Genomic DNA, 18,732 nt, shown 5'->3' on the forward strand with positions numbered 1-18,732 from the left:
TGCGTACGTGTGTGTGAACGCGGGTTTGTGTGAAAGCGGTGGTTTGACTGGCTTCAGGCATCTATGCGACGTGAAAATCGGACGGCTGGCTGCGTCCAATCGCATTGGCAAGGCGGTTTAAAAAACATGATTATCATCCGGCTGATTGGTAGTGCTATCGAACTGTTATGGATGGATTTCTAGCTAATCACGAAGCATTATGGGAAGATTGGAGGAAGCTGTACGTGGGGAGAGGGGTTTGGTTTAGGTCACGTGGGATGGATCTCAACCGATCCTCATAATTAGAGAGATCTGAATCGTAATATTTCTGACCTTAAAATCAAGGGTCTACAAGTATCTGATTATAAGATTGTCTCAACCATAATAAGAGAGATCTGAATCGTAATTCTAGGTTAGATCCAAATCGATAAAATCAGGCCTGATTAGAAGATTGAATCAAAACTTTCTCCGAGTAGATCTCAACCATTATAATTCTAGGTTAGATCCAAATCGATAAAACCAGACCCACCAAATTAATGGCCTTTATTTTCTAATATTCTCTCATTAACATGAGAATTTCAATGTTAGATCTTGAAAAAGTTCCTAGCAAAAGTCCTTTGGTTTCAGGGACTTTTTTGTGTTGGGACTAAAAAAAGTTCATAGCAAACCAAACAGGATGAGACTTTTTTGAGACTTTTTGCTAAAAGTCCTTAGAAGCACCTCTTTGAGAGTCTTTTTTAAAAATTTCTAAGGACTAGAAAAAAGTCCTAGGACTAGAGAACCAAACACCACCTAAGTAAAAAACCGGGGTCTACTTCTTTTATCAGATTATAAGACTGAATCAAAATTTTCTCCGATTAGATCTCAACGATTACAATTCTAGGTTAGATCTAAATCGTTAAAATCAGATCCACCAAATCAATAGCCTTTATTTTCTAATATTCTCTCATTAACATCAGAATTTCTTAGGATATCAGCATTAATATACTTCCTCGTATGGAAAAAGCGATAAAGCTTAACATTGAAATACTACCTATCAAAAGGTAATCTTAGGCACATTTTAAAATCTTTCCAAACATTGAGGATGACTACTAATCTATATAAAGCCAAGCGTCCAATAGTTGTTGACACTCACTTGTGTGGCACGCCATCCTATTGTCTAATGGCAATTGTAAAGCCGTCTGGTGAGCTTCTCAGGCTCCTCACCTTCCTCATTTGCCTACTCCATCATAGCAGCGCAGGCTATGACGTCGAGTCGGTCGTCGGGGCGCGGAGCCTATTATCGGCCAATCTGAAACTTGTAGGCGGGACGATGGAGTTCGGTCCTGATGTCAAGAGGCTCGACCTAACTGCAAGGCAAGTGTGCTTGATCTTCATCATGATCCGGAAGTTTAATCCATCACCTTATCTATATTTTTTCTGAAGTATCATTGGCAGGATTGTGTTGCACTGTTCGGCTGGGGTTATATATACACATTAATAGTTCTTTTATTTCAAAAGAGGTAGTATAGCTGACGTCTGCATATATTGATGCATACACCCTAAGCTAACCGATTTAGTATTAACATGATGGTACAGCCTAGAGACGGATAGCCGGCTCCACGTGCGCATCACCGATGCCGACCATCCACGATGGGAGGTCCCCCAAGACATCATCCCGCGGCCAACGTCAGTGTCAGAGGACGTTTTGCTCGGATCTCCAGGCATGGACAATGCCACCTTGCCGAGCAGTGCCACCATCTCCAAGGTGTCTTCAGACCTGACCTTCTCCATCCACACGAATCCGTTCCACTTCACCGTCTCCCGCCGCTCCACCGGTGACATCCTTTTCGACACATCTGCAACCCTCATCTTCAAGGACCGGTATGTAATAAATAATACTCCTTCGTTTTCTCAAAATAGATCAAGTCATACTTTTTAAAAGTTTAACCAAGTTTTTCTATAGAAAAATATATAAGCATCATGAAATATGTATTTTTTGACAATATATTTATTTGATACAATCAATCTTTAAATATTTCTACAAATAAACTTGACCTAACATATGAAACATAGAGTTAATACAAAACTTAGGGGTCTGTTTTATGGCAAGGAGTGAGTACAAGTGAGCAGTATATTAGCGAGTAGCCAAGTGATCGATGGGCATGCATGACAATTGGAAATGCAGGTACTTGGAGGTGACGACGGCGCTTCCAGCCGGGCGGGCATCATTGTACGGGTTCGGCGAGCACACGAAACGGACGTTCCGGCTCCAGCCCAATGACACGTTCACGCTGTGGAACGAGGACCTGGAGAGGTCAGACCTACTGGACCGTAACCTCTACGGCTCGCACCCATTCTACATGGATGTGCGCCCTGGCGGCAATGCGCATGGCGTGCTCCTCCTCAACAGCAATGGCATGGACATACTGTATGGCGGGTCCTACATCACCTACAAGGTGATCGGTGGCGTGCTCGACTTCTACTTCTTCGCCGGCCCCTCCCCGCTTGCCGTCGTTGACCAGTACACCCAGTTCATCGGCCGCCCTGCCCCCATGCCATACTGGTCATTCGGGTTCCACCAGTGCAGGTATGGCTACAAGAATGTGGCCGACCTGGAGGAGGTGGTCGCCGGCTACGCCAAGGCCAAGATCCCCCTGGAGGGGGTCTGGTCAGACATCGACTACATGGACCACGGCCAGGATTTCACGCTGGATCCGATCAACTTCCCGGTGAACCGTCTCCGGCCGTTCGTCGACCGGCTCCACAGCAACGGCCAGAAGTATGTGGTCATCATAGACCCGGAGATCAAAAGACAAGCAACGCCTAACGAGGACATTTTCCTCAAGAGAAACGGCACCAACGTGGTGGGCAGGGTGTGGCCAGGCGAGGTGTACTTCCCGGACTTCATCAACCCACGCGCCGTGGAGTACTGGGCGCAGAAGATCTCCGAGTTCCGGCGGACTATCCCCGTAGACGGGCTGTGGTGCGACATGAACGAGCCCTCCAACTTCGGGGCCTGGCAGCCGCTCAACGCGCTCGACGACCCACCATACCACATCAACAATTCCGGCACGCATCGTCCCCTCAACAACCAAACCGTGCCGGTCTCCACTGTGCACTACAATGGCGTGTCCGAGTACAACGCGCACAACCTCTTCGGCCTCTTCGAGGCACGTGCCACGCATGCCGCACTGCTCAAGGACACAGCGCGCCGCCCCTTCGTGCTCACCCGCTCCACCTTCCCCGGAGCGGGACGGTACGCGGCGCACTGGACCGGCGACAATTCCGCGCGGTGGGACGAGCTTGCCAACTCCATCAACACTATGCTCAGCTTTGGCCTCTTCGGCATACCCATGGTCGGCGCCGACCTATGCGGCTTCAGGGGCAACACAAGCCAGGAGCTCTGCAGCCGCTGGATCCAGCTCGGTGCATTCTACCCGTTCGCGAGGGCGCACACGGAGAGAACCACCGAACGACGAGAGCTCTATGTGTGGGAGTCGACGGCGCAGTCGGCGAGGAAAGCGTTCGGGACGCGGTACCGGATGCTCCCCTACATCTACACGCTCATGTACGAGGCGCACACAACAGGGGCGCCCATTGCACGCCCGCTCTTCTTCTCCTACCCGCGGGACGCCGACACCTACGGCGTGGACAAGCAGTTCCTGCTCGGGCGCGGCGTGCTTGTATCTCCGGTGCTACAGCCGGGTGCCACCACCGTCGACGCCTATTTCCCGGCGGGCCGGTGGTTTAGTCTCTATGACCACAACTACCCCCTCACCGTCGCCACGCGGACCGGCAAGCGTGTTACACTTCAGGCGCCAGTGGACTCGGCTAACGTGCACCTGGCCGGCGGCAACATCCTACCATTGCAGCAGCCGGCGCTGACCACGTCCGCCGCACGGCAAGGCGAGTTTCACCTCCTTGTGGCGCTTACGGAGAACGGCACAGCCAGTGGGGAGCTATTCTTGGATGACGGCGAGTCCATGGAGATGGGCGGGGTGGGAGGCAAGTGGACCCTGGTGAAATTTAGCTGCAGCACGGCGGAGAGCAAGGGCATCATCACGACCACGGTGAGTTCCCATGTGGTGCAGAACTCATACGCGCCGAGTCGGGCGCAGGTCATCGGCAACGTAGTCTTTATGGGGCTCCAGTCGCCAGCAAAAGGGTTCACTATCTATGTGAACAACGTTGAGCTCAAGGCAGCCCGCACCAAGTCCCGGACGACTGGAGCGTTTAGCGTCAGTGGCCTGTCGCTGGCCATTGGAAAGGAATTCCAGATCAAAGTCGTCATGTCCCATTAACATTGATACCACTTTTACATAATTATGGTATATCTGAAGTTTTGAATAAAAGTTTTGAGAAATTTGAATTTTGTTATGGTTTGAGGTTTCTAAACATCTTACATTATTTATTGTCCTTGGTCGTTTATCTACCATCTTCCTCTCATCTCAGAGAAGCAAATCCGTATATATTTAACTAACTCCCTATGACGGTTAATCACAAGTTCCATCTTGATCTAAAATTGCTCATTCACCTTCTTTTTTGGAGGGCAATTGTATGTTCCTTTACTTACTAACTAGGACATTTTTAGTTTAAAAAGGAGGACTAGGACATCTTTGAACGTGCATAGCATTCATGAAGGCCCAATATCCGTCGTGTTTGTAAGGTTCACAAATCTGCTAAGACTTCTTTTTTTGTCGGGCAAAACTGCCAAGACCTTTGTTTTTTTCTGTTTCCAAAGAGCAAGCACAATACGATGACATAAGCAGGCTTAAGGATTAAACTATTATACTTGTACTTAGTTGGAGGGGAACGAAGAGGAGAGAGAAGAAAAGCGGGTTGTACAATAAGAGCCGGTTATAGCACGAAACCCAACACATTTGTGAGATTGTAAGATGGGCCAACTATTAATAAAATAGTACACATTTAAAACTTATTATTGTACGTTATGTTTATAAGTCATGGTTGCAGCTGATGACCGTGAACCTGTTATAAATCAGAGAGGCGGTAGGGAGAAGAGACTCGTTTGTTGAGCCCTATGTATCGGCCAAAATACTTGATGCTCCGGGTGGAGGTGTTGTAGTAGTACGCCACGATGAAATTGAGCACCTGAGCAATCCCTTGCTTCAAGGAGATGTCGAGCACCTCAAAGACACTCCTGAATGTCTTCTGTATGCCATCATGGACATCGCAGCTAATGTGGAAGCCGATACCCAATGGCCAATGTGTACGGTATCTCGATGTTCCCACGCTGCCTTCAGCACGTGAACTAGGAACAGCACTTCTGGGAGCACATTGTGCTGCAAGCAATACGAGGCCGAGGCAAAGACAAGACGCGAAGGTGTGTAGTGAAGAAGCGGACACCTCGATCGAGCTCTCTATGTACGTATGCACGCACGGGGAGCTGTCGACGCCAACAGTCCGTGGGGAACTTGTTCAGGCACGCCAACGGACCACGATCATGTTTACCTAGTAGCAAAAGTAAACGGTCCAGAGTCGCCGTCAAGTGTTCATAATATTCGAATTTTCTAAAGAAAGAAACGTCTCTGAATCTTCCTACTGATTAACAAATTCCCCCACTGGAACCAAACATGAAACCTGTAACACCCACTGACCGCGGTTTCAGTTATATACTACATGCTGGATAGTGGATACTAGCTGGAATATTTAACCAAAAACTACCACATTTCATGAAACGTGACAGAAAACTACCACTTTATGATTTTGTGCGTAAAACTACTACTTTTGTCTTAATCTGTGGCAAAAAACTACCAAGTCTCGAAACCGGTCACTTCGCCCGCGCTAAGCACCAAACTAACCAGCCGGTCCCACGTTTCAGGTGCCACGGTGGCCAACCGACGCCCGCGGCGCGTTAACGGCGCGTCCGCGGTCGGAAACGGCGTCGTCAGAGGATCAACATCAAATGGCCGGTCCCACGTTTTGGTGCATTGAACGCAAACTGACAGCCGCCGTTTCCGACCACAGACGCGCCGTTAACGCGCGGCGGGCGTCGGTTGGCCACCTGGCACCTGAAACGTGGGACCGGCTAGTCAGTTTGGTGCTTAGCGCGGGCAAAGCTACCAGTTTTGAGACTTGATAGTTTTTTGCCACGGATTAGGATAAAAGTGGTAGTTTTTCGCACAAAATCGTAAAGTGGTAGTTTTCTGTCACGTTTTCATGAAATGTGGTAGTTTTTGATTAAATACTCGTACTAGCTGCATGGCTGCATTCGAACGGATTGCTGTTAACAGTTCTAGGTTCCAGAATTATTAGATAAGTTGATTGCAGCCGCGCATTGCAACTTGCCACATAATAAGTAACAAAAATTAATTATATCCTCCTGGCACGACGCGTATGACGATGCACCCTATGTCGATCCGAGTGCACCAGACATCAACGACACTACTACGAAATTACTCAAAGCTTTACACGCAACATATAAATCATCAGTTTGTTGATATCTCTCTGCTTTCATGATTTAGATACAACTGAGGGTTTTTTTTTTTTTTGGTTAGAAACAGATACTACTGAGGTGGAGCACCAGAAACGTCACTGACTGCAAGACAAGCAAGCAACTTAGGGAGTAACGGAAAAAAGGAAAATCGACGCTGACGTTGACGAGGGCAATCGGCCACCCGTCGGCTCAGACATGATATATACACCCTTTCTCTCCTAACAATAACAGCAACACCACAGCTAGTCGTCGGCTCGGCTCGATCGTCGTTTGTCCCCGCGAAAATAATCATCGCCTAATCAGGCCAAGACCCACGAAGAACAGCAGTATCGTGCAGGCCGATGGCGGCGCCAAGGATCAGAAAGCTCATCACGGCGCAGGGAGCTTTCGACTCCGTCCTCCTCCAAGGACACGACCGGCATCCCATCCCGTGGGACGTTGTCGTGAAGAAGCTTGACGAGCTGTTCCACTTCCTCGCATCCGCGTTCCCGGCGCTCTTCGAAGGGATCCAGGAGTGGGCCGTGGCAATGGAGCAGCGGGCGGGCTCCGCCTTGGCCGTCGCCCTCCCTGCCGCGGCTGTGGTGGTGCTGGTCGTCCTCTGCTGCTGCTGTTGCGGGTACTTGGTGGCCGGCGGGAGGCGCCGGCCGAGAGGGCCGAACGGGGAGGAGGTCTACGGCACCGACGGGCCGGTGGTGAGGTACGGTGGCCGTGGCGGCGGTGGGTACAGAGGAGGGATCTTCAGCGTGCACCCCAACAAGCCGATCGTGTGCTAGCTACAAATGACAATCTATGAATTACGTATAAGACAACGTCCTAAGCCCATCGTGTGCTAGCTTTGCTTCAAATTGATATCCAATGGACTTTTGTTGTTGAACATACATCACACATCGAATGGATTAAAAAACACAATTTGGAATTTGCAAACTATAGAGTTGTAGGAGATAGTCTCCCTATTATAAAAGTTACACACATTAGCAGCAATACTACCTAAAAAAAAAGTTACACACATTAGCAGTAATACTTCCTCAAAATAAAATACATGTGGTACCGAGGTTCAGAAGGAACAGATGTATCTGCATGTAGTAAATTATAGATCATTCTGCATGTTTAGTCATCTTGCATAATAGGAACTTCCTGGGTTTATGGGATGGTTCTCACTTTGGCCCATTGGATACCCACTTAATTCTATTTCATAACCACTAGTAGATTCTCCCCCAACAAGATTTTCTTCGTCCATCTCCATCTCGAGTTGTACCCAAGGATGTAGTGAAAGTTTTCTCAATCTATTTAGCTCATCGGCGACATCTTTCATGGATGGCCTGTTGTCACCACACATTTCTAGGCATTTCTTAGCTAGGTCTGCAAGTCCTCTCAGCAACTCCATACTTGCTTGGCCTTTCACTTGGCTCACCAACACATCTTCTAGATTATTCTCCTTCATAGCAGAAAGGAAAATCAATGACAAGCTTCTTGGCTTCTCAGTCCCCTCGAGCTTTAGTGGCAACTGGCCGGTGAGGATCTCTAAAAGGATAACTCCAAAACTGTACACGTCGCTTTTGTCTGTTAACTGGCATGTTTGCATGTATTCAGGATCAAGGTAGCCACATGTACCTTGAACCATTGTAACAAACTGCTCTTTGTCAGACGGGGCTAATATAGAGGCTCCAAAGTCTGACACTTTGGCCATATAGTTATCATCAAGCAAGATGTTGGAAGTTTTCACATCACCATGAATAATTGGGGGAGACGCGTATGAATGTAGGAAGCTGAGACCTTCGGCTGCTTCATGAGCGATCCTTAAGAGAGTGCTGAAGGAAATTTGCAATGCCTGGTTCCTGCCATGGATAAGCTCAAACAATGTACCATTTCGGACAAACTCATAGACTAGAATAGGAACTTCCACCTCAAGGCAGCAACCCAAGAGTTTAACAACGTTCTTGTGATTGATTTGCGATAAAATGAGCATCTCTTTACCAAATTCCTTCTTCTGCCTTTCATCAACTATTCCACATCTTTTAATTGCAACTAGCATGCTGCTCTTTATTATCCCTTTATAGACCGTTCCATGGCCTCCTTTTCCAAGTATTCTACTAACGTCAAAGTTATCAGTGGCATGTCTGAGTTCAGCTTCTGAAAATACATTGAAAGCAAGGCCTTTCTCTGATCTCATCCTATCAAACAAAAGCAAGCCGCCATGCTCGCGAAAATACTCCTGCTTAACTTTATTCAATTTTCTCTTTTGAATTGTCATTTGTCCCCAGAAGACGGAGATCATGATAATAATCATCAGACCAAATAATCCCATTGTAAGTCCTGATAACAACATTAGATGAGAGAATTATTTTTGAGACCAATGGGAGAGAGAGAGAGAGAGAGAGAGAGAGAGAGAGAGAGAGAGTATAGAACATACTTGGTCTAAATTAGCTAACATTAGATTGGTTTCACATAACTCTTTTATTTCATGACATTGCACAAGAGTGCGATAAAGTTAATGACCTAGCTACGTGTTCATGTTTGTTCGGTCATTACCTATTATGAAGCCTATATTTGGGTTGCATGTATTGCTTTCTTTGGCATATTTCTTTCCAACTCGACAAGAACATCGGTATTCTCCAGCGATATTGCGACAAACACCATCTGAAGGGCATGGGTTGTGATCGCATTCATTAACATCTGCAACAAAAGTAGCCAAACAAAATAATCTAGTTTCAAATAAGATAAAGGGACCGTACACCCAATGTACAATTTTATTGATATTAGTGCAAATATAGATTGGCACTAGCTCGAAGCTAATAATCGGTACTACCTTTGCATCCACCAGGAAGATAAGGGTTGCCTTCATAGCCATTGGTGCAATTGCACGTGTACCCTTGGTCATTGCTGGAATTCACACACTTGCTATTGCTACTGAGGCATGCATAAGTGCCGGTCTTATTCTGTTTTGCAACATCACATGACTTGATATCTCTCACAGCCCAGTCGAGCACCACAGGCACCCGCCCGTCATTTGTGCCATTGAACTTGTTGGTGGTTATGTACTTAGTGCTGAACCTGAATGACGCTGTTTCCATCAGCACTGCATAGCTGCACCGATTGAACTTCCATATCTGACTATTGTTGACCGTGCTAAAAAAGGTTGTTGCGTAGAAGTACATCCTCTTCGGTATCGTCGTCTGGGAGCATCCGATACCGGAGCAAGATCCATCAACTAGGTCCGACTGGTTGCGGCACGCCGCGGCACCATAGCCTTCGTAGCCTGTGCCGTCACGGTCCGAGATGGAGGCCAGGGCGTTGCAGCCGATGACCATGAATCTGTTCTGGACATCGGAGAGGCGGTATGGAGAAGAAACACCTTCATTAAGCCCCCCGTATCGGCCAAAATACTCCATGCTCCCAGTGGAGGTGTTGTAGCAATACCCCACGATGAAATTGAGCACTCGGGTTGTCCCTTGCTTCAAGGAGATGTCGAGGACCTCAAAGGCACTCCTGAATGGCCTCTCTATGCCATCGTGGACCTTGCAGTCGAGGTGGAAGCCGTCTCTGAGCGAACAGCCTGGGTCTATACCAAATGGGTATGGTATCTCCACATTCCCACACTGTCTTCGGCAGTGTGAACTAGGAACCGCACTTCCAGCTGGGGCATATTGTGCTGCAAGCAATATGAGGCAGAGGCCAAGCTGCAACAACGCTTGCATATTCCTCCGCTGGAGAGTTAATAAATGTGACACTGTCAACTAAATAGACACCTCGGTTTCAGAGAAAATAAAAAATATCTTTTCTTCAAAAAGAAAAGAAAACAAAAAAAACCGGTGGAATGAAAATAGAGGCCATGTATTATTTTTTTCCCAGGAAAGGAGGATAGAGCCCCCATTGATTGTTGTAGATTATTACTCCAAATATGTAGGCAAAACATCGGCATATAAGTATCCTAGTATATCACAACAGTTTTTTTTTCCTTTTTTGCTATATAGAAGGATCTTAACAAACCAGGATATGTCATCAAGGCAAGAACAGATTCAATCATGTTGGTCCTAGTTGAAGCTTGTTTCGTGGACAACTTAAACTCTGCTTTCTGACCAAAACAAACTTAACTCTGCGTTGATGAACCTACTCACAGCACAACCCCTGGTCGCAATAACAAAGGGTGCAGGTGTTAAATTTTAAGTTTGCCATTAGGTGTCCTCAGCAATTCAGAGTCTTGGGAACAAATAGGCATCCAGCATTCACTTAAATCGAAAAAAAAGGAACTGAATTAACGCTTGTATACAAAAGACAAAACATGCTGATGAAAAATTCACCTGAATAAGGAGGGGTTCAGTGCTCGTCGAGATGAACAAGTATCTCGAGGGCTTCAGGGTCTGCCTTCCCCACGACAAAGACACGGCCGGAGATGTGTTGTGAAGAAGCCAACACCTCGATCGAGCTGAGCTCTCCATGTATGTATGTATGTATGCACGCAGAGCTCTTGACGCCAACGAGCCGTGGGGAACTAGTCAAGGCATGACAAGATGGGCACGTGGTGGCGGCCGGACCTCCCTCGTGCTTAACTCGCAAAAGTAAACGGTCTAGTGGTCATGATACTCCATTTTTTAAGAAAGAAGAAGCGTATCTGAATCTTCCTACTGATTAACAATTTCCTCAGCCGGAACCAAACGAGTTTAACACCCACCCACCGGAGTTTCAGCTAATACATGGCTGCATTCGATGGATTAGGTGTTAACAATTCTAGGTTCCAGAAATATTAGGTGTTTTCTCTCCATCACGGCGAGTTGATTACAGCCGTTGCAACTTGCAAAGCCCGTCCCTTCCTCTTCCTACACTTGCCACATGATGCAATACATAACGAAAATGACCTATCCTGCTGGCACTGGCACGATACGTAATGCACCCTACGTGGATCCGCGTGCACCAGACGTGCACAACACTACGAAATTGCCCAAAGCTTTACACGTCTCCTAAAACAGAAAACTTCCTACGTATATAAATCATCAATTTGTTTTCGGTGATTATCTCTCTGCTTTCATGATTTAGATACAGCTGAGGTGGAGCATCACAAACGTCGCTGCAAGACAGACAAGCAAGCGGCTTAGGGAGTAACGAAAAAGGAAAATCATATAAACCGTTCTCTGCTAACAGTAACAGACCAACACCACAGCTAGTCGTCGGCTCGATCGTCCTTAGTCCCCGCGAGCATAACCATCGCCTAATCAGGCGGCCAAGACGCCGCTCAAAATCTTCCCTCTCCCCACCCACCAAGATGGCGGCACCAAGGATCAGAAAGCTCATCACGGCACATGGAGCTTTCGACTCCGTCCTCCTCCAAGGACACGACGGGCATCCCATCCCGTGGGATGTTGTCGTGAAGAAGCTCGCCGAGCTGTTCCGCTTCCTCGCGTCGGCGTTCCCGGCGCTCGTCGCCGGTATCCAGGAGTGGGCCGCAGCAATGGAGCAGCGGGCGGGCTCCGCCTTGGTCGTCGCCCTCCCGGCGGCGGCCGTGGTAGCGCTGGTCGTCGTCTGCTGCTGCTGCTGCGGGTACCTGGTGGCCGGCGGGCGGCGCCGGCCGAGAGGGCCGAACGGGGAGGAGGTCTACGGCCGCGACGGGCCGGTGGTGAGGTACGGTGGCCGTGGCGGCGGCGGGTACACAGGAGGGATCTTCAGCCTGCACCCCAACAAGCCCATCGTGTGCTAGCTAGCGTTGCTACAAATTGACAATCTATGATCTTGTAGACCCAACAAATATTGTGAATTTGTGATATGTGTACACTTTTCCTAAAAAAATAATCGATACATCTTAAGATTGTAATCCTTTGCTGCACTGCACCGTTGTAAGTTTCTCTTTTGATCCGGACGAATTATTACGCAAGTATGTATTTGATGTTTGATCATTTATCTGCACAACAACCCTCTACATCCTCATTTTTTAACTGTAAAAAAAATGTGAGTTTACCCTTCACCCTCCCATGCGCAACGTTCCTGGCCGTTGGATCTTCTTTGACTTCTCCCTCTGGTTGTGCTCAGCCCTTGGATGCTTTGACCACAATTTTTTATTACCGCTGCTAGTTATTTACATTAGTATGACTCGTGGGCCTTCTGTGATTGGGTCCAACAGCTTGTTTGTGGGTGCACTAGTTCGATGGGGCGAGCGAGCCAATTGGGTAGGATATGGGCAGGGTAGAGCAATACCATACCCATACCTGTATAGTTTGTGGGTATAAAATTCTACCCATACCCGTAACCCACGGGTATGAAATTATACCCATACCCATACCCGACAGGTACCCGTACCCATTGGGTATCCAACGGGTGGAACAAATAGTATACAAGTTGTTCACATTTTTACTTTCATTGATAGCACATTTGACAACAAAAAAAAAATCAATTATCCTAGCTAAATAACAGGCAGATGAGTACATGACCACTATCAAAATTTAGAAATCACAACATTACTGATAACTCAATAGGAGTAGACGAGTCACATGACAAATTAATGATTAATTGACGATAACTTAACATTAGTTCACAAGCGGGCAGGGTATGGTATACCCGTGGGTACAAGGCTATATCCATACCCTACCCATGACTTAACGGGTAGGGTATGGGTACTACCCATGAATATAAAAGTTTGCTCATACCCTGCCAATATGGGTACGGTACCCGCGGGTACCCGTACCCATGGGTAAAATTGCTATCCTTAGCCAATCAGCTCCTATGCTTGCGACCCCTAAAAAAAGACTACTCTGCTTGTGTAGGTCCCCATGAGGCCATGAGACGCATCTCAATCACTTCACTGTACGGGAACGTGAAATCAGTCGTGCAATATAAAGAGTATTTCTTTTTGACGTATGCAACCACCAACCAGAATTAAGTTGTGTTATTCTTTCTTTCCTTTTTGAGTTGAAAGTGGTGTTATTCGGAGTAACTATATTATGTGTTACAATATATCATGCTACCAAAACCATGCGGTGGTATACAGAGGTGTACACACAAAAGAAAAAGAAAAAAAAAACATGGTAAATATATAAATAGCATGCTAGCCGGTTTTTTCTAGAAGACTCAAGAGCTTCATTGATCATATAGTGGGATTACATTCTTTCCTTACACAATCGGCAAGGAAGGCTGGGATATAATTAATCCATAAACACCTTCTCCTAGAGGCACTACATTACTTGGCACAAAGATGCGCCAATTCATTCGCTTCCCTTGTCGTGAATACTAAGCGAAACTCCTCTAGATTTCCACAAAGCTCTCGTATTTCATGCAAAGTGGAAGCTATCTCGGAATGATCGAAACATCTAGCATTCCACATGTTCACCACTGTTTGGGCATTAGTTTCAACTATCACCTTCCGCATACCAATGTTGTGTGCCAGTTGGACCCCATCTCGGATTGCGTAAGCCTCCATGGCCATTGCGCTAAGCCCCGCATCATACCATATTGCTTGTGCGCGTAGCAAAGTGCCCTTGTGATTGCGAATGCCCAGTCCCGTGCCGCCTTGTTGTGTTTCTTTATGGAAAGAAGCATCCACATTCACCTTGATAAAAGGATGATCAGGAGGCTATCATTTCTGTACTACCTTTGTCGGTTTCGCCGTCGTCTCCTTGAGGAAAAGGGAGGGTTCTGAAGGACATGGGGCCAAAGGATCCACACGCCCATTCATCAAGATATGCTCCTCATCTTGAACAAGAAAGGACTAAGCAACGGTAAACTCCACCTTGAAGCCATCAAGGTCACATGCATGTTGACTGGTGTTGCTTGTTTTGGGCATGACAAAGACATATGACCCTGTGTCATGATTTCTCCGGATGGTGTGTATGCTTGAATGAGAACTTTAAGCCTTCCACTCAAGTTTACAGAAACTACTTGCCTTGACAGATTGAGGTAACCACGTTTCACTGCATGCTTTGTTCCAACTTTCGACTCAAGCAACACAACTTCCATAGATGGGGACTCATCAGCGTCTTGGGTGTCGTGCTGCTGAGATAGTGAGGAGCAGACCGCTCGGACTCCATGCTCAAAAGGATTTGACTTGTAATCAACAACATGAACACCAAAGATAGTGGCTTGAATTGAACGTTTAAGCTGTTGGGCGCATAACTCTAATGTGCAAGAGTGCTTTTCAATGATGATCGTACTTGAAGTAGCTTCATAATAATCGCCATCATAATAAAAGACACAACTGGCCAATGCTCTATCTTGGGAGGCCGTTGTGCCCTTTACTTTGAGTTGGATTTCGATGTCAATGGGCTTCTGGGACACAATTGCACGAACTGGGCCAGTCAAGTATAGAAAAGGATCCTTCAAACACCATGGTCGTATTTGCCATTAATAACTACTCACTCCGTAAAGTAATATAAGAGCGTTTAGATCACTGACTGCAAGAATAAGAAGAAGAATAGTATATATATACATACCGCTTCATTGAGGATTTGGCAGTCATCCCTTGAACAAAGAAAGATGGGGTTGCGGTGCTCATCCACATCATCTCGGGCAGCAACCACGCCGTACACCTGCAGCGGCCACTCAAAGTGTTTCACGTCGGTGACTTTGATGGAACAGATCTGCAGGGTCCTCGCGGGGACGGCGTGGACTGGCATGAAACCCGACGTGCAGTGTGTAAAGAGCATGGGACTGATCAAGGCTGCATGCATGCATGTCAGTTAAGTAGGGAAGTTAATTTGTGTTAGAAAAAAAAATAAAGAGCGACCGGACAGATGGATTAACCATTGGGACGAGTAAGGCTAGTCATAGTGAGGAGTAAGACACTAGTCTATGTTACCACCTTCATAATGCAAAGTAACATAATAGTAGTATCATAGATGGCTTCATTTATTAACTTCTAGACTCATCTTGTCTCGGGAAGCGCTATGTTACCACTTCTCATTAATTACTTGCCACATAAGCAAAATTTTCTTAGAGTGCGCTATGTTACTACCTAAGTTACTCCCACTATGACTAGCCTAATAAGAGAAGCAAAAATCCCAGAAGATTTAGACGCAGGTTTACTCACTCAGGTCTTCGAAGCAGTGTTTGCCTTTGCGACGCTCCCAGTCCGTGCGGAAGCGAGCGAAGGCCTCCTCCTCCTCGGGAAAACAATCTTATACGACCCTGGTCGTACGCCCCCGGACGTGAGACCCTCTCCATCGGCTGACACCTGGACAAACGAATCTTAAAGCAATGCTGAATCCTGTTTCGGCCCCCGACTCATCCTGCTCGCTCAGTTTAACAAATCCCCAATTCCATTCTGCATTCGCCGGCGCCCAAGCTCGCCTGTCGGCCGTCGTCGTCGTCGCCGCCGCCGCCGCTGCAACTCTTCCTGCTCGCTCTATCGCGGAAGCACCGGAGCACCGTCCCTGCTGCTCTCTTCCTCGTTGTCCACGCCTACGCTCCTCGGCTCCCTGGCAGATTGGACATGGAGGCACATCAAATTGCTTTAGGCCACATCTTGTATGAGAACAAATTCACAAGAAAACGAGGTGCCAAGAAAGTCAGGCATCAACAATATACAGGGAAAGTGCTAATTGATTCAACTAGTGACTTCAGGCCACGAGACAGAGCCAGCTTAGCAACACACTGTCGGCGAGAAGCTTGATTGCAGCCAAGGGGTGCGTTCATAGTGCGCCGCCGGTGCCGGAAGTGGAGGCGCCCAGGAGCATCGCAGTGGCCTGCGGGGACAAGCTCACCGGCGGCAATGTGAAGAGATTGAAGTGGATAGGAATCGTGATTTGGGAACGGGGAGTGGGGAACGAGACGACTGCTGCTTTACGTTCGTATCGCCAGGTGTCACGTGCGGGGCAGGGTCTCACGATCAGCTTTGTGCGACCCGGTCGCATAGGATTTTTTTCCTCCTCCTCGTGCTCGGCGTAGTCGACTTCCTCGGCTCCCGGGTTGGTCTCCGCGGCTGCATTGCGTTCGCGGTAGACCACCGGTTCTTCCGCGACTCTGCCTTCCCTGCCGCTCATGCCCGCCTCATCAAGTTCCTCTTCCTCCTCCTCCTTCAGGTTGCCGCTGTCGATGGCCTCGACCTTCTCGTCATCCAACTCCTCGATGGCCGGCGGTTGCCCGTGGGCTGCACAGAGCCGCCCGATAGTATCCGAGATCGACTGCAACGTGGGGATTGCCTCCCGTTTCTCTTGTTCCCTGTCTGCCGAGATCAAACTCTGCACTAGTTTGTCCATCTGCTCGCGCACCCGCTCGCGCAGCATACATATCTCCATGCCCATGCTGGTTGCTAATCGATTCTGTGGATACCCATGTAGGGTAGCTAGGGTATACAACGTATATATACTACTCCAGCTTACTAGCTAGGTTGGCAACTCAGTCAGACTAGGAACCGGTGTAGAGTTCCTAGTCAAAGCATGACCACATGGGCACGTGGTGGAGATGTGTTGTGAAGAAGCCAACACCTCGATCGAGCTGAGCTCTCCATGTATGTATGTATGTATGCACGCAGAGCTCTTGACGCCAACATAGTCAAAGCATGACCACATGGGCACGTGGTGGCGGCCGGACCTCCCTCGTGCTTAACTCGCAAAAGTAAACGGTCTAGTGGTCATGATACAGTAACAGACCAACACCACAGCTAGTCGTCGGCTCGATCGTCCTTAGTCCCCGCGAGCATAACCATCGCCTAATCAGGCGGCCAAGACGCCGCTCAAAATCTTCCCTCTCCCCACCCACCAAGATGGCGGCACCAAGGATCAGAAAGCTCATCACGGCACATGGAGCTTTCGACTCCGTCCTCCTCCAAGGACACGACGGGCATCCCATCCCGTGGGATGTTGTCGTGAAGAAGCTCGCCGAGCTGTTCCGCTTCCTCGCGTCGGCGTTCCCGGCGCTCGTCGCCGGTATCCAGGAGTGGGCCGCAGCAATGGAGCAGCGGGCGGGCTCCGCCTTGGTCGTCGCCCTCCCGGCCGCGGCCATAGTGGCGATGGTCGTCCTCTGCTGCTGCTGTTGCGGGTACTTGGTGGCCGGCGGGCGGCGCCGGCCGAGAGGGCCGAACGGGGAGGAGGTCTACGGCCGCGACGGGCCGGTGGTGAGGTACGGTGGCCGTGGCGGCGGTGGGTACAGAGGAGGGATCTTCAGCATGCACCCCAACAAGCCCATCGTGTGCTAGCTAGCTTTGCTATACATTTGTAGACCCAATATATGTGTACGCTATTTCTAAAAAATAAGGGACGTAGCGCTACGTGTCGTCACGAGCCGCCGGATTTACCGCATCACACGGTCGAACGTGTCTTCATTCTGCAACACAGGTTTTGTTGCGGAATTATTTCTACAACACAGGTCTGGTTGCGGAATTATTTCTACAACACAGGTCTGGTTGCGGAATTATTTTTTCAACTCATGTTTTGTTGCAGACTTATTTCTGCAACACAGATCTTGTTGCGGATTTTGTTTGCAACATCAATTTTTTGTATTTTTTCGCAACTGAGGTTTTGTTGTTATTTTTTTGCATCTGAGGTCTTGTTGCAGAAAAAATCGTAAGAGAAGTTTTGTTGTAAAACGTAGACCCGTCATAGAGTATTGCAACACTGCATATGTTTCGGAGCATAGCTCTTGTTGCAAAAGCGAGTTTATTGATGATATGCGGGACGCGTCTCACGCAGGGAAGGTGACGGAGGCGGCCTAGTTATCCGCCAGTTGATGGTAAGTGTTTCCCCTTCCATATAGTGGTGGTGGGTTTGTGCAAATGAGTAAATAAAAATGAAATGTGGTACTAGTTTTTTTATTTAGGGTCCACAGATGTGATGTTTTTTTTTTGTTTTGCAATTTACTCGCCAAAGATGCATCCCACTGGTGGAAGTTGTTACCACGAATGTGTCCATAGGTAGGGGAAAAGGTGCACGTCGGGTAGCACACGAAGTTCACATCTCACTGCAGGGGTAGTTTTGGTGGTGAAAGCTGCACAACAACGGGTAGGGGAAAGTGGCATATTGACCGCGAGGTAGCTGGCCGGTGCGGCAGACAAAGTTGCACATCGTCTACTAGGTGGTTGGCCGGGGTAGCACACCAAGTTGCACATCTCACACAGTTTCGGTGGTGAACATCCACTGGTAGGGGAAAGTTGCACATTGACTACGAGGCAGTTGGCCGGTGCAGCAGACGAAGTTGCACATCGTCTACTAGGTGGTTGGCCGGGGTAGCGCACGAAGTTGCACATCTCACGGGCTGTGATAGTTTGGATGGTGAACATCCAAGGGCAGGGAAAAGTTGCACATCGACTACGAGGCACTTGGCCGGTGCAACAGACGAAGTTGCACATCGTCTACTAGGTGGTTGGTCGGGATAGCACACGAAGTTGCACATCTCACGGGTAG

General features: G+C 48.2%; 2 protein-coding genes across 2 annotated transcripts; one reads left to right on the top strand and one right to left on the bottom strand.

Annotated features, from left to right (window-relative positions):
• The first annotated feature begins 1,593 nt into the window (after positions 1 to 1,593).
• LOC109769895 (probable alpha-glucosidase Os06g0675700) lies at positions 1,594 to 4,338 on the top strand. Its single transcript, XM_020328600.4, has 2 exons — positions 1,594 to 1,842; positions 2,147 to 4,338. Exons 1-2 carry the CDS (start codon positions 1,685 to 1,687, stop codon positions 4,260 to 4,262), a joined length of 2,274 nt encoding a protein of 757 aa, XP_020184189.3. The 5' UTR covers positions 1,594 to 1,684; the 3' UTR covers positions 4,263 to 4,338.
• A 2,841-nt stretch (positions 4,339 to 7,179) lies between these two features.
• On the bottom strand, positions 7,180 to 11,273 carry LOC109769889 (wall-associated receptor kinase 3). The gene is made up of 4 exons (XM_020328589.4): positions 10,714 to 11,273; positions 9,222 to 10,119; positions 8,945 to 9,088; positions 7,180 to 8,728 (listed from the first exon to the last, which is right to left on the bottom strand). Exons 1-4 carry the CDS (start codon positions 10,849 to 10,851, stop codon positions 7,527 to 7,529), a joined length of 2,382 nt encoding a protein of 793 aa, XP_020184178.1. The 5' UTR covers positions 10,852 to 11,273; the 3' UTR covers positions 7,180 to 7,526.
• Between the last annotated feature and the right edge of the window lie 7,459 nt (positions 11,274 to 18,732).

Source organism: Aegilops tauschii, chromosome 2, assembly GCF_002575655.3.
Source record: "Aegilops tauschii subsp. strangulata cultivar AL8/78 chromosome 2, Aet v6.0, whole genome shotgun sequence".
NCBI classification, from domain to species: Eukaryota; Viridiplantae; Streptophyta; class Magnoliopsida; order Poales; family Poaceae; genus Aegilops; species Aegilops tauschii.

Bases quoted from the DNA above. Each gene is read 5' to 3' on its own strand.
- LOC109769889 (XM_020328589.4), bottom strand. From the start codon at position 10,851: ATGGAGAGCTCAGCTCGATCGAGGTGTTGGCTTCTTCACAACACATCT. The intron at 10,120-10,713 runs GTGAATTTTTCA...TTAACTCTCCAG, and splicing joins CTGAACCCCTCCTTATTCAG to CGGAGGAATATGCAAGCGTT. The intron at 9,089-9,221 runs GTAGTACCGATT...CTTTTGTTGCAG, and splicing joins TCTTCCTGGTGGATGCAAAG to ATGTTAATGAATGCGATCAC.
- LOC109769895 (XM_020328600.4), top strand. From the start codon at position 1,685: ATGGACAATGCCACCTTGCCGAGCAGTGCCACCATCTCCAAGGTGTCT. The intron at 1,843-2,146 runs GTATGTAATAAA...TTGGAAATGCAG, and splicing joins ACCCTCATCTTCAAGGACCG to GTACTTGGAGGTGACGACGG.